The sequence below is a fragment of the Zootermopsis nevadensis genome, unplaced genomic scaffold (assembly GCF_977971745.1).
Source record: "Zootermopsis nevadensis isolate Lab colony 2312 unplaced genomic scaffold, Znev_1.0 Znev_ptg000002l, whole genome shotgun sequence".
Classification (NCBI taxonomy): domain Eukaryota; kingdom Metazoa; phylum Arthropoda; class Insecta; order Blattodea; family Termopsidae; genus Zootermopsis; species Zootermopsis nevadensis.
The window spans coordinates 19785365-19800650 of record NW_028259134.1 but is presented as its reverse complement, the minus strand read 5'-3'; the positions used below and the strand labels follow the sequence as shown (position 1 = coordinate 19800650).

Below are 15286 nucleotides of genomic sequence, written 5' to 3'. Positions count from 1 at the left end.
CTGGTACATTGTTCCAGGTTGAGGTTAGGTACAAAATTTTCCATCACACAAATCTTTCTGTTCTTTATTTCATGTTATTTCCTGATCAGTAATCATGTCTCTAATTAAAAAAATATTGGGCCTAACGTCGACGGTTGTGACAGACACTTGAGATTTGGGACACATCTTCTCTGGAGTTATTTTATTTTCTATTCCTTCCGCACCCAAGCCTCAACACCCTTTCTCACCCATCCCTGCCACCGTATCCGTCTTAATAGCAGCACAGTACTCTGTAAAACAGCCTTTTGTAATAAAAAAATCACCCAAAATATGTGATTACATAAAATATCGTGCTTCGTTAAGTTTTCCCCGAGGTCCGCGCCCATTTAAGAATCTCTATGAGCGCAAACACAAACTAACTGGCCTTTATATGTATAAGACAGACGTCAGTTGCTTCTTTTGAGAATTGCGTGCATGTTCGTAAAGCCAATTCTCTTTATCCAGTAAGAAAATATTTGTAATTTTTTATATTTATTACTCGATTCTGTGTGGTGACCACGTGATATTCTGTTTCTGCATAAATGTTACATTTCGATACCATTATTGGAGGCTGATGGAGTGAAAGCTGGTAGGAGTGCCTGCCACGTTTCTATCTAACCTTAAAAAGTCGGATTTGTGTTCTCTGTTGTTCAGTAGGCAAGGAAGGAGTGGCCGTTGTATCTAGCTTTAACAGCATTTTGTGCAGTTTACTGGAGCCTGCCCTTCCGATCAAATATCCACGTAGGTTTCCTGCTTTCTCTCTATTTCCTTGGGATAATGAGCCTTGCAGCGAATTCTGTGCTAATATATTTACATTTGGCTGTTCATTTAGCATGTTAGGACCCTCCCACTCCTGGTTTCTGCGCTTGGTCTATGAAGTACATAGCACGCGACGACTCTGATTAAAGCTTCTAACTTAAAGGTAATATTTTATTCTCAGCTTGGGATGACAGTGACATTGGGCTTATCTATATTTTTTTAGAGTACGGAACGATGATGCACCAACTGCAAAAGAGGGACCAGAAAGGAAGGGGCTAATCGCCTAGAGGAACTGAGGAAAAGTACGTGAACTGTTAGAGGAGACAGCCAGTGAGTGATGGAAGACGGGAACCATTAACAATTCAAGCTGTGACAGTGATTACTGTTTTATTTAAACACAGAAGACAGAGATAACGTATAAAAATCAACAAAACGAGAGAGCCTTCAGCAAACAGTAGCCAGTTGGCTTGGGCGTGGGAGTCGCTTGTGGTGATCCTGGTTCCTTTTGGCGACAAGTACAGCGCTGCAATGTAATTCTGCCGACTCTGGTGGCCGTGTACACGCCAGGGCTGCGTGCGTTTCCATTGCCACAGTCCAAACCGTGAGATATATTATAACTTTGCCTTAGATCCCGCAAAGTGATCTCCACAACTGAGCAAACGAGAGATAACGAAAAACGCAAGGACCAAAAAACTGTTCTTTGCTCAACGCGAGTACCCTGTACTTACGGGAGAAGTCTGAAGTATAGTTCTTTAAAACCCGGATTGTTTTTAATTAAATAAGATTAATCTGATAAACACAGGCCAATATAAAGTTTATAATTATCAGGAGTCAGAGGTATTTCGGCGACGGCTAAGCGTGTACGCGGGAAGTCAGTCGGCACATAAACCAACCATCCCTTGTTTTAAAAATGCAGACGCAGAGAATGAAAAGAGTACACATTTGGTAACGACCATCAGCATGCAGGCTTGTATGATGAAAAATAACACAATTCCGCCATGTTGACACAAAATACTTAAATTAGATGCTCCAGGGCGTTAAAGAAACAGACTGCCATCAGTTGAACATACGGCGCTGACCTTCGCAGCGAGCGATACTTTGCCTCCGGACAGACCAGGACACACCGGGGCAGGATCTACACGGCATAAGCAGATATAGGGGCAGCCTTCAACAGTGGGGCGGCGGGAAACGCTTTGACGACCGGCACGTCCCGCTGCACGACGGCATTGAAGCCGTTCACCGGGTCTGCGTAGTAGTTGACCGTCCGACGGACGCCGTCTGGCTCGATAAGACTGTAGCTGCCCTTCACGACGCCGCCGTCTCGGGTCTCCTCCTGCGCCTTCGAGTCTCCGGTCAGGGCGTCCTGCACTGTGTACGCGAACTGGTACTGGGGGTAGGCATCGGCGTAGTCCAACTTGGTGACGGCCACTGGCGCGGCGACGGGGGCGGTAAAGGGGGCGGGGAAAGCAGCGTAAGCTGCGGGGGCAGGGAAGGCGGCTAGAGGAGCTGCTGGCACGACACCAGCCCTCGCTGAAACCAGCGTCATCCCGAGAACAACCACCTTGAAGGCAAAGCCACAAGAAGGATCAAGAACAGACACTCCCTCTCGTTAAAAACAGCGATAACGTTTCAAATTAGCATTTTTTTTGTATCCCAGAACCATACATTAAATCTATTTAGCTTTCTACGGCAGCAAATTATATTCTGAATGTCCAATTTTTAAAATATTTTCGGATACATGCAATGACTTGGATAGAAGAACGGCTAGAATACTGTTTGCCACTGTCAAAACTACAAATAACGGAAGAGATTTTTGAAGTAATTGCAGCCTAGTGACACAAAACAACTCAGACGCACCGAACACACTTCAAAAACTAAGATAGTCCAAAACGATTCACGTTCATGACTTAAGTAATGTAATTTCACCCAAACATGAAATGAAACATTCCGTAGATTTCTTGTGGCGTTGAGACACTAGAAGTAGTTTTGGGCGCGTTCGCACAAATTTGCGCAGGACGTCCATGTATTAGCCCGCATAAAACACCTCGGATGTTGACAGATATCGAAATTTGGAACAAGACGTGTGCCATACGGATAATCACCGAAACAATTCATCTTAAGCTTAATCCACAACTTTTGTTAACAAATTAATATGATAAGTTGACGAGCAAACTTTATTCTGAGTCACGTACGTTCATCAGTGTTGTCAAAAAGCTAATATTTCCGCACTATTTATCTGCCAGTGATGGAATTCGGTGTACATAACAGACACAGGAAGGAGGTCGCTGTCAACACACGAGGCACTGCACCGTACTTACTCGCAGAAGATCCATGACGAAGAGTTGAGTGATGAGCCCGAAGAAAGTGCAATGAAAGTGAAGCCCGGACGGAGCTTTTATACCGCGGCAGGACACACGATCTCTCGGGCGACCTGAAAAGTCCTGCGTGATGAAACAGACTTATGCATGCGTCGCACAGCTGTCTCTTGTGTCACTCACCGGTAACTATGCGCACCAGCTCAGAAACCTCATGCACAGAGTGTACAGATTTTCCAGGACAAACAGAGACTCTTTCCCCAAATATTAACAACATCAACATTTTTCATAACGGAGATACGATGGGTTTTGTGGGAGGAGAAAACCAAATTTTTAAATATTATTCAGACGAGATGAACTACGCGTCCCAATATTTTTCTTATATTATTATAACGTTTTCAGCACATCCTTGTTCTACATTCACAGCCATGAGATCAAAAGACAAGTTTTCTCAGATATATTGTCGTTCAATGCGACTTCACACAGGATTTGTATAACCTATTCTGGTGTTAGTGTTTATCCCACCTCAGAAGATCGCAGGGCTGCGTACTGTAGGCGACAGGAAGTTGGAAGGAGCAGCCAGCACCAGCTGCAGATAGTACAGAACCCACGAAAATGATAACACGTTGATTAAATCCTGCGATGAGTTGTTCCCGACAAGAAATTTACCTGTAATGCTGGCTGCATAGCCAATACGCTTTGCCTAGATAACGAACCCAGAATTAAATCCTAATCAAAACAGACCGGAGGGTAGCTAAATAAGATGAAATCTATGCTGATGATTAGCGAACCGATTTAGACCGGAGACATTTCAGGTTTTGACGGAGACAAGTATGAAAATGGCAGTCTTCTGCAATGTTGTGCCGTGCAGTCTGGGAAGAACTGACCTACGTTTCAGAGGTACGTATTTCCTCCACTATCAGTTCATGTAATTTCTATCAGACTACACGACACAACATCGCAGAAGACAGCCATATTTAATTCAGACCGGTTCACAGCCTCACGACGAACAAGGACATCGGTCATGTACGCCGACAAACATGAGATCAACCGCAACATTTTGTATATATTTCGTGTTTGCCGTGAGACATGATTTACCTCCGGTCATTAAGCAACAAACGAAACCTACATTCAACCAATTCAGGCCAATTCTTCAACTCCAGTATTTATAAGATCCAATTAATGTGATACCAGCACAAAAATGGTCTGTTCCCACTCCCTGAAACATTTCCTTCCGTGACGACAGGAGTAGCAGCAAAAGAGTTGGCCGTGTACGGTACCAGGAGCAAGGTCACAGCGCAGTGGCACACTTTATTAATATATTTCTGTGATGGCCTTTTCCGTCCTCTGCTCTCCAACTTGGTATGTTCTCTGGACAAGGTAAAAAGAGTTCGCAGTCCCCACACTGCCTAATCTCAACACCATGGCGCTGTGGTTTGCTGAGAGGACATACTATAACAATTTGAACTGAGGTTTTTCTCGAGGCTTTCCCATTTTAATATCATTCAACCGCACAGGACAGACGAGTATACATATAAGTAGATTTATAAACTCTACAAGTAAGTGACCTGGAGAGTTTTGAAATGTGGTGTTGGAGAAGAATAGAGAAGATCAGGTGGACGGATCGAGTGATCAACGAAGAAGTATTGAGGAGAGTCAACGAGCAAAGAAACATTCTGCAGGCGATTACACGAAGGAAAGCTAACTGGCTGGGACATATTATGAGAAGGAATGGATTACTGAGTGATGTCATCGAAGGCCAGGTTGAAGGAAAGCGAGGACTGGGAAGAAGACTGATGCAGCTAACTGACGATCTCAAACAAGGAAAGAAGTTGAAGTTTCAGGAATTAAAACGAGAAGCTGAGAATAGGGAAAACTGGCGAACTCTTTTTGGGCAGAACAACGGACCTGTCGTAAGACAGAACACTGAATAATAAGAATAAATACCAAGTAAGTGGCATTCTACGTGGCAACAAAGATAAAATTGGGTCGGACATTGCTCTGTCGCCACCCCTGTTCAGTTGTCAAGCGGTGCCAATAGTTGGGTGCGATTAGGCAGTACCGCGTGTCGCATGGCAGTTTCTCATCACGCGGGCCACGTGGAGGGCCCGCCAACCACTTTCTCGATGTGTGTACATCGGTCTGTGCTCGGAATGGACAATTAGCTCCACCTGAGAGGGGCCATGAGCTTGGGGCTCAAACTGGGAAATGTCCTTACATTTTACAAGATTATTAACGAAACTTTCAAACCCTATATTGAACGTGCTGTTGCAGGATACAAAGTTGCGTTCTGAACATTTATTTCTTAATAAAGTACAGCGTACTGTGTCAGCTGCATACACAGAACGGCGTGCTAGAAAATGGCACGGAAGGAAACGAAGTGTATAACAGCGCTTCCTGGCGAGACTGCGGGGAATTACAAACCCTACTGACATTGAGGTTCTCCGGCCGATGCTCGAACCAGAGCACAGAAATGGTTTATACTTTTAAACGTTTCGCAAAATAAATTCGTCATAAAATATATAATAAAATTCAGGTCAATACACAAAACTTTATTTGGATGTTAAAATTTAAAATTTAAATGTTAAAATTTAAAATTTTAAAATTGCGCCATTCATCACTATAAGGATTTTACAATAGAGAAGCGCTCTATTGTAACATCCTTATAGTGATGAATGGCGCAATTTTAAAATTTTTTAAATTTTAACATTTAAATTTTAAATTTTAACATCCAAATAAAGTTTTGTGTATTGACCTGAATTTTATTATATATTTTAATCAAAAACACAAACATGACGCATGTAAACCTTAAGTTCGTCATAGAAGTGCAAGTGCTGTTCTTGCTGAAAACCGAAGAAATGAGACCGTTTCATGATCAAGTCAGCAGCGCTTTTGACTGGCTGGAGTAAGGCACCTGGCTCGAATCTTTTAAAGTTATACATTGGTGCGTGCATGAAAGACAGATTTGTCCTAACCCCGAAATGAATAGGAGACATTTACAAGTATTTAGCACTAGAACCACGTATATGCCAGAACTGGAAAGACAAACTCTAAACAGATTCATACATTACCGACCAACCATTACGACGCTAGACACTGATTTACATTCAATCACCGGTCTCACTTTCGAACGCAATTCCCAGTAAGCCATGAGGTGATGCGCAATTGTTCACATGGTGAAACGAACGATAATACCCGGCAGTTGTCTGTCCTCTGTGCTACGCTTTCTGCTGTAGCCATATTGGATAAAGGAGAGTCAATTGTTATGCCGGTGGCGTCCAGGCGGACAATAGCCGAAATAACACGTGCACTCTCTCCAGAGCGTGACGCAAGCCTCACCGAGCAGCCACTAGGGGCGTCCCTCTCCTTATAAAAATGTTTTATAAGGAAGACAAATGACGTTCAACGTTACATCAAGAGTAGCGAAGTAGCAAATGGCCGACGTGTCTGCCCCACATCAAAACAATTCACTGACAGACGGACAAAATAATGCACGTGGGAAGTTCTGTCCAACGTAGTACGCGAGATCTTGGATAAACTTAGTGGACAATTTAATTCCGGACCTGTCAGACTCCAGCAAGTGTCGGGGCTGCGAGAATGTGCTAACTGGTCCATCCTTCGCTTATCTCAGGGGGCGGTTCCTAATGGAGCATTGGTAGAATGGTTACTGGCAAGTGAAACAGGAGTAGTCCGAGAAAACCCTGACTCAGTACCACGTTTTACACCATAAAGCCCGCAATAAATGTACGGAAACAGGGCCCCGAGCCTTGGAGTTGACTAACGACCTGCATTATCACACAGAAACGGTTCAGGAGATGATTCTCTAAAGGTTTGTGACAGTGGTTGATCATTATAAGAAAGCTATATTGGATACTGTCGAATGTCTTAGGTATATTTGAAATAAGACGTAGCCAGATTTTCCACCACTATGAAAGTAAACAATGATAAAAACCCGTCAGTAAAAGTACAACCAGTCTTCTGAAGGCGGGAGTAGAGCAAACTCCCGAAACGTCGTGTAACAATGAAGAGTGTCCAACACAGTGTTTGTTATAATTCACGAGCGAATGTTGCACACGTGCCCAAGCGATCCACGTGCGAGCGAGCAAACGTTCGTCCCTCAGAAGTCTCATTTAGGTGGTATTAATACTACGCCGCCCGGGTGTACCACCGCCTTCACAGCGTCTTCTTCGGATAAGTTAAAATACACGTATATTTGGCCTATGGTAAAAATAGGAGTTTTAATTACCTTGATCGAGGTTTTTAAAAAGTTCATGTCATAAACATCATTTGGTATGTGGCGGTTTTGATGAACACATCTACACAGACTCGAAGAGATTCTGGCAATCTAGCGAGAGCACGATGGGAAAGACAGCAACAGATTACATCACACAAAGGCTTTGGCGCACTGAGAGGCCAATAACCCATGCATCTATCCGCAATTGTAATGACAAGGAAGTATTTCAAAGTTGATAAGAATAACACCGCTATTCCACAACGCTATATTTTAACATAAAAATAAGTTTTACAAAAATAAATAAATAATTTAAACACTGTTAGGCGACGTTGGATTTGACTTCGTGCTTTTATTACAATTATCTGCCTATAAAGCAGGTTAATGTAGCAGGAACGACTCGGCTTTAATTTGAGAGGTACACGCTTATACTCTTAGCAAGGTTACCCGTTCTCCTTGAAATTGTGATTACTTTCATAAGATATTTAATAACTCTGCATCAACTTGTAGAGAAAAATCGCGTACAAAGAACTGGAAATGACCGGGGCTGAGGCAAGCCATGGACCTCAGTCCTTGACAAGATTGTTATCACGCACTTCCAAAATGTAAGCCAGATGCTTTAGCAGCTGGCTAGGCGATCTTTACCAATTCCTGCAAACGACTTTTAATCAGATCCACAACTGTTTCCTTCCAAATCCCTACTTATTCACCATTAAATCATTTTCCCTTCTAATTTGGAGGTGTATAATCTCTGCAGTTGACACAGCGTCCTTAAATAACTAAGACATGACCATATTCAGTGTCTAGCGATTAGAACATTTCCTTGTGGCTCAGTAGTGGCGTGCGTGGTAGCCGTGATACACTGGGACCACCTTCCGCAAGGAGGGCTGCCGGTGAACGACGGCGTTGAATCCGTGGACGGGGTCAGCGGTGTACTCGACGGTGCGAATAGTGCCGTCAGGTTCCACCAAGCTGTAGCTGCCCTTCACGACGCCGCCCTCTCGTGTCTCGTGCTGCGTCTTAGAATCACCCGTCAGAGCGTCCTGCACACTGTAGCCGAAGCTGTACTGCGGGTAGGCGTCGGGGTACTCGGGTACGTAGTGCGTCACGGGATACGCCAACGACGGGTATCCGCCGCGGGCGGTGGCTACCAGGAAGGAAAGCAGCGTCACGACCTGCAGAACGAGTAACAGCAGAGACAGACGGCATCCCTCACCAACACGCCCTTGGATCGGTTCGTAGAGCTACTCGATTTTCTCCAGTCGACAGGGACTAATTCCCACCGACCGGGCGCAAATGAATAGCTTTTACCTGGGGACGTTGTCAACTAAATTAGGTCGGCGAATAATATCCAACAAGTTTACTGGTGATAACACACCACTGTCACAGACCTCCAGACAGTGTTTACATAACAGGTATGTTAGGTATTTTGGTACATTTTCAGCAATTTTCGCGAACTGTGGATAATTTTTAGGCAATAAAACTGCGTATCGCACGGAATGTGAAGGTACCATCTGGTTTAGATATCGCAATTAGCGACAGTGTTGAAGGAGCGCTACTATAAGCGTCACAAGTGTCCTAGTACTTCTTACTCCTTCGGACGTGCGTCGAATTATACGTCCTGATCAAACCGTCGAACTACTAGTTACAGAGAATTTAAAAATACCTATTAAATCGTAACGTTCATCCGCCCCACATACAGCATATATCCCTACGATGCATCCTTCCATATCCTTCTTGGTCTCCCAAGCTGCCATTTTCCCATAGGGTTACCCACGTATATCATGGTACGTATTATATCCCGGGACAAGCTACAAATTCATCGCAACCTCCTACATTTCACAGATCAAAACGAATGAACACCCAAATACCAATGCGGGGTGCCGCCTACGTTATCCAAATCGATACATCGAAATTTACACAACTTCGAGACATATATATTGATATATTTAGCTTAGCCCACTGCTGAACTTACTGTAAGGGGCGCCATGCTGTTGTCGGATGCACACCTAGATCTGCTACAGTTGCGGTCGGTCGTAGTTTTATATGAATCAAAATGTTCCCAGGACCTGCTCTCACATCTGACCCCTTTTCTGAAGCATTGGCTAACCAGCACAGTTCACACACAGCTCGGTCACTTTTGACATCACCGAGTCTGTGGAGAGGGCGAGACATGACGTTAGCTTCATGCTACGGCTGACTTATTCCCGGGAGCGAGCTGAGGATAACTGTTACATGTCAAAATGCCCAGAGCCAATCCGAACGTCGTGGTTTAGGACAGAAGGTCTGTAGCCCCAAGTCATTATTAGAAACGGAGGTAACCAACCAACCTGTAGTGTGGTAAAACACAAATCAAAGCTGAGTTCAAGAGTTCCGTGCAACCATGACAAGTGACCAGCTGACAGCCTACTACCATCTAGGTACTTCACCGCTCAAATCATAACGTACTTTACCTGGTACTTACAACATTACTATCCAACACCTGTCTATACATCAATCTACCAACCCATCCACCCACCTACCCACACATACGTTCATCTTCAGCCATGAAGATGGAGGCAGAAAGACAACCTTAAGCCGCGAGAACCTCAAACCTGACATTTTTAATTTTTATAACCAACAGAATTGATTATGGAGAAAAATGTGTAACTGGTGTTCCATATTAATCGCATTTCCTCCAGACTGGACCAGATGCGGCGAGAATGTGAATCGGACTGGCAAGGATCGAGAGAGGATCGAATGGCGAAGTTATGAGGTGGAGGTTCGAGTTCGAATTGTAGCACAGAGATAGTTACTAACATCAATTAAATGTATTCACCCAGACATCAGTTCTTAACTGCTATAAATAACAGCACACCATAAAATGATACAAAACTGGAAGACTAAATTAACCGTGGAGTCTCACACCACAAAATCCCACCTTTCATTTCTAGCTTAACACAACAGATTACAAAACTCAGACGCCCACTCATGAACATTTACTGGTGGGCACATAACAATGTACTCCACTTCACAATGCAGACCAATTAAGTCTCATTTCGCCCTCAGATTGCGCATTACTGTTGTGATGATGAATCGGTATATGTAACGTAATGTTATCTGCGGGCAGATCTGAATGTGGTCATTGCTGTGGGAAATACCGTCTCTATGACACAGCAGCTATTTATTTAGACGACTGTCGCCATGTTTGCAGATAACAAGGAACTACGGTGGGAACAGATGAGCCCCACGGAGTTAGGTCTCCCTCGGAATGTTAGATCTCGTAAGTCAAGATATTCCCCACAGGTTAATTACGGTGTTAGTAACAATCCGCTATCCATCTATATCCTCAGCTAGACGAATCTACTCTACACCCTCGTTCCAAACTTAGATCATGCACTTTTCGTCCATTCAATACGTGCTACACGTTCATCCCACTACACCATCTTTTATTCAACCATCCAAACATTATTAGGTGAAGAGTACAAGTTATGAAGCTCCTTAATATGTAGGATTCTCTATCCTCTGGCTATTTTCTCTCCAAATCCAGATATTCTACTCAGTAATTCGTTCCCAAACACCATAAATCTGCTGAAGGCGACCGTCTTCTGGGACGTAGCGCCGTGTAGTCTGGTACACACTGGAAGACGACTCAAAGTACGTACTACGTCCATAATCACGGTTCTACCAAACTATACAGTGCTACATTCCAGAAGGCAGACACCTTCATACTCGTCACTGTGAGAAATTGAAATCCCACATTAATCTTATTATTATTATTATCAACATCATCATCATTCATACGAGCTTCCAACTGAATTGACAATGAGTGTGGATTTCCAATCAGGGCCCATAGGAATTCTTTACTCCTGTATTCAATGGTTCAGGAGTGAAGGGGTTCATGGGAGAACACTAACACATGTACAAAACATTAAAACGTATATTTACGATGTAATAAATAAAAGAGCGACAAATAAATAATACAAATTATTTGGCAAGAAACCAATCGATCCAGGTACTGAGGCACCACGCAAATGATAAGCAAAACTTGCACACTTCCAGTTACAAACAGTTGGAGCGCTGAAATATCACGGCAACAGAAGTCAAATATATTAAACGGGCAACGTGCAGACGAACTTTCAGTGCGGGTAACCGAATCCATACTACAGAAACTCTGTGCGATAATTAATTCAGAACAGTTTTAGATCCGACAGAACCAAGTGAGATCAGCAGCAGTTGACGTTCGGGTGCGTTCCGGGACTGAGGGTGCCCCGATGACCCTGCTGGTACTCATCTCCATGGCTACTTTGATCCAGCACCGCTCCCAGAGCCGACAGTACATTTTGCCCGAAGAGATGTAAACTGGGATCGAACCTGGAGTCGTCAAATTGACAGATGATGGCCTGAGCAGCGACCACGGCGGTGGCGAACAGAACAGCGACCTGCAACGTGATCGCCCGTCCGTCTGAATAAACATCGTAGGGGTCACACGCGCACGTTCAACCGCTATAAATTCAAATAGAAACATTACACCCCCCCCCCCCCAACCTAATTCCTGCCCGCACACGAGACACCAAGAATAAACGCTCTTGATTTGATCTCCACAGCCTCGTTTGTTATAACGGGGGCCACAGCGGAGGTGACGTCATTAGGGATCAGTGCGCATCCTGTCACTTCAACAGTTGATGCAGAGTCCGTCCAGCAGTAATACAGAAACGAAAGTTGGTTCAGTGTTTTATCAATTATCGTTAACTAACCGAGTAACAATCTAGAGAACATGAGTATAAAGGTAAATGACAAATATACAAAAAAATTTAAAATCTAAGCTACACAAAGTTGTTTTAATTCAGATAAAACGGGAACCGCACTTCGAAATGAATGCTCTGAACTTATGTTCGAAGAATACGCGGTTTGGAATGATGCTTTCTGTGTGTTAACTCAGGGTCTACAGGCATATATCGGGACATCTCGACCACCTCCTTTCAATTTCTCACCGACTAAAAATTCATGATCACCTGCCAAATTTATTGGACGCTACATAACCTCCTCAGCAGACAAGCGACTCCAGCAAAGGGAATCACTTTGTTATGGGGAAGTTGTATCAGCGAGGCTACAAAGACTGAACGAATACAAGAAGTTTCAAAGATACGCAATGACACGCGCACGTAAGTACCGGGGTGAGCCACTTCAAATTTCTCACAAAGGGCACCTCGTTACCAAGAAAGGTGCGCATTATACAACATTAATATTTCTCTCAATCTACTGGGACAAAATAAAACTTAATCCTTCAAGGAAAGCACGGTCCTGATTGGCCCAAAACATTCTGTAGGCTTTCACAGGGAAATTAATTTAGGTTATGGAGCCCAAGTTTAATCACAACCCATGGATGGACCAACGTAAACAGTGCCTACGAATCCACTGAACAATTAAGAACAGCTCACCCACCTTGAAGGAAGCCATGACTCCAGTCGCTCGGCAGATGTTCTCTCAACAGCTGATAAAATTACGTTCTGTCCGGCGAGAGGCTGCCTGTACTATTTATATACCCCCTCCATAACGTCGCCCTTAGTGACCTCCGGAAATCATCGGAAGGTTACTGGAAGATTTCGTCACCATTAGGAAACTGCCCTCACACTGAGGCAAGGTTGTGTTCTACAACCTGCGGCCCGTCTGTCTCGTAGGGCACGGCAACTTCTGCCATGCCAGGTCTGTGGACCTGGTGTATATTTCCGCACTGTACAGGCACAATGGAGATGCTGGTGGTAATGTTCCGTACCGAAGATTTAGTTAGATACGTGTTAGAAAAGGATAGTTTCTTGTCGTAATTCGTCTATATGGAATTAAATATAATTGAACATTTCAAGCAATTATCTAAATCCAGCAACAACATCGCGAGGACGGACTCCAAGGTCCACACAAAATACTGGCACGCGAAGATACTGCAACTTTCCCAGAGTCTTGTTTTGATACGAACGACTGATATTCACGTCCATACTCGAGTCTCTTCCGACGCGACATAACATCTATAGCTGATACACAGTCGTTCAAAACTGTCTTTACTTTGATAATCCTAACAACGTTCCCTTTGCAACTGGAACAACTGCCACGTGACGAATCTCTGAATCCAAACACGATATTTACGAACGTAGTTTCCGATAGGCTTGCGCACGTTTATCTTAAAAATACTGGCGTCAAAGAACGCAGGATACCGATAATTTTATTGATTTTTAAATAAGGAAAACACGAAGCTCTTATTAAGCTCACTTTACACCACAACAAACTGAGAATAAAAATGAGACAAAGTCCAGCTCCTGGTAAAAAAAAGCGTCTTCATTACCTAAATATGACGGAGATTGCTTTCCTCTGGGCTCAGACGCCATGCGGTCTTGTACCTGGTTACGAACGTTTGGAAGAACGTATCGATAGTAAAAAGTGCCGCTTCACTCTAAAGAAAGAAGCGATATTTTCTTTCGAAACGATAGTAACCACCTACAAGACCACACGGGGTCAAAACCCGAAGATCACAGTCGAAAGTTTCGTTATTAGAGACTAAAACATCCGATATCCAAATACTTCACGAAGGTAATTCTGGGATATGTCAATACAGAAGTAGAGGGAAAAGACCACAATTTGTTACGAGAGTTTACGTGAAATTAATACTGATAACGGGGCAAAATTTACCGAGTCAAAAATTCAAACTGTTTTCAATACAAAATTCCCACATCACAACTCATATATAAAATTGGACTTCCCTTTTAGGGGTGATGACAATTTGATTCATTAGGCTGAGGATAGGGACCGCTGATGGGCGCTTGTAAACACAAAACCTTCAGTTTAAATACAAGAGGTGGATTTCTATACTATCTGAGTGACTACCAGCTTATCAAAATTATTCTGCTCCATTTAGTTAAATCGGAAACCTTAAACAGCACGATGGCGAACCTTCAACATGAACATCTTGTCATGACAACTGACCCACTGCTCCCGGGCTCGTGACATTCAAAGTGGCTGACGAGTGTGGATTAGAACACAGGTTTTCCATGATACAAATTTTTATACCGAGCGCTGGAAAGCAGCAACAGTTATCTAATTGCAGTGACCCCGCCCTTGGCATACATAGGTAGCCTTGCGGTGCAGGAAGTAGCTGCAGTTACGTGACGGCACACAAGCAGAAGAGCTCGATCTACAGAACGGCTCAAGACCCCAACCCCTAAAGTTCGACCGTTTCTGAGCAGGAGCGGTTAGAACGCTGGCCTTGTAATCCTCGGGGTCTCGGGTTCCATTGCAAGGCAACACGGAGTTTTCCTCCGGGGGCTTCCCCGGTTTCTCCGTGGCATCCCAACGATTACTCCATTCACACACAGAATAAGGCAATGGCAAACCACTTCTGGATCATCTGCCAAGAACGTATATGAACAGGTCCCAGTCCGAGAAAAGGATGGAAGGATCCTGTTCATATGGACCTGTCGCCAGACAGAACACTAAATAAAATAAATAAATAAATCATTCAGAAATAGCCACGGTGTTCTAGCGGTTAGAACGCTGGCCTTGTAATCCTGGGGTCTCGGGTTCGATTCCCGGCGGTGCCCGAATTTATAACTTGTGTTGGGCAAGGCCGTGGTCTAGGCAACACGGAGTTTTCCTCCGGGGGCTTCCACGGTTTCTCCGTGGCATCCCAACAATTACTTCATTCACACACAGAAGAAGTCAATGGCAAACCACTTCTGGATCATCTGCCAAGAACGTATATGAACAGGCCCCATCCTTTTCTCGGAGTGGGAGCCAAGTCAGTACGGTATGAAAATTACGTCTTGTGCTGAGTAAATACTACTATGACTACACAGAGCGACATAAAGATGGAATTCCTAAATTTCTGTTTGATTGTTTTCATGTTTTGACAGTGGTCGACTTTAAACACACTGACTTGCTTCCAAATATTTCGCTGATCTTACGTCACAAGCATCGTCGGAGAACGAACACATAT

At 43.9% G+C, this 15286-nt stretch overlaps 3 protein-coding genes across 14 annotated transcripts in view; all 3 read right to left on the bottom strand.

Annotated features, from left to right (window-relative positions):
- Positions 1-15286, bottom strand: part of LOC110835287 (neurobeachin-like protein 1) — a 174461-nt gene that overhangs the window by 25992 nt on the left and 133183 nt on the right. The window lies entirely within an intron of this gene.
- Positions 1148-15286, bottom strand: part of LOC110835295 (larval cuticle protein A2B-like) — a 94233-nt gene continuing 80094 nt past the window's right edge. Inside the window, exons 1-2 of one of the 2 annotated variants that reach the window (XM_022075375.2) lie at positions 3096-3221; positions 1148-2338 (exon numbers count right to left, since the gene is read on the bottom strand). In XM_022075375.2, coding sequence (XP_021931067.1) covers positions 1913-2338; positions 3096-3110 — 441 coding nt within the window. In that variant the 5' untranslated portion in view covers positions 3111-3221 and the 3' untranslated portion in view covers positions 1148-1912. Of the gene's footprint in view, positions 2339-3095; positions 3222-15286 lie in introns of those variants that run through there. The other variant, XM_087356077.1, reaches the window with a different exon arrangement.
- Positions 7578-14643, bottom strand: LOC110835298 (larval cuticle protein A2B). Of its 2 annotated transcripts, none has more exons than XM_087356110.1 (2): positions 12748-14643; positions 7578-8498 (listed from the first exon to the last, which is right to left on the bottom strand). In XM_087356110.1, the coding sequence occupies exons 1-2, from the start codon at positions 12760-12762 to the stop codon at positions 8154-8156; spliced, it is 360 nt and encodes a 119-aa protein (XP_087212236.1). In that variant the 5' UTR covers positions 12763-14643; the 3' UTR covers positions 7578-8153. The 2 variants fall into 2 exon arrangements, with proteins under 2 accessions (XP_087212236.1, XP_021931069.1); XM_022075377.2 differs by lacking the exon at positions 12748-14643 and adding an exon at positions 9299-11494.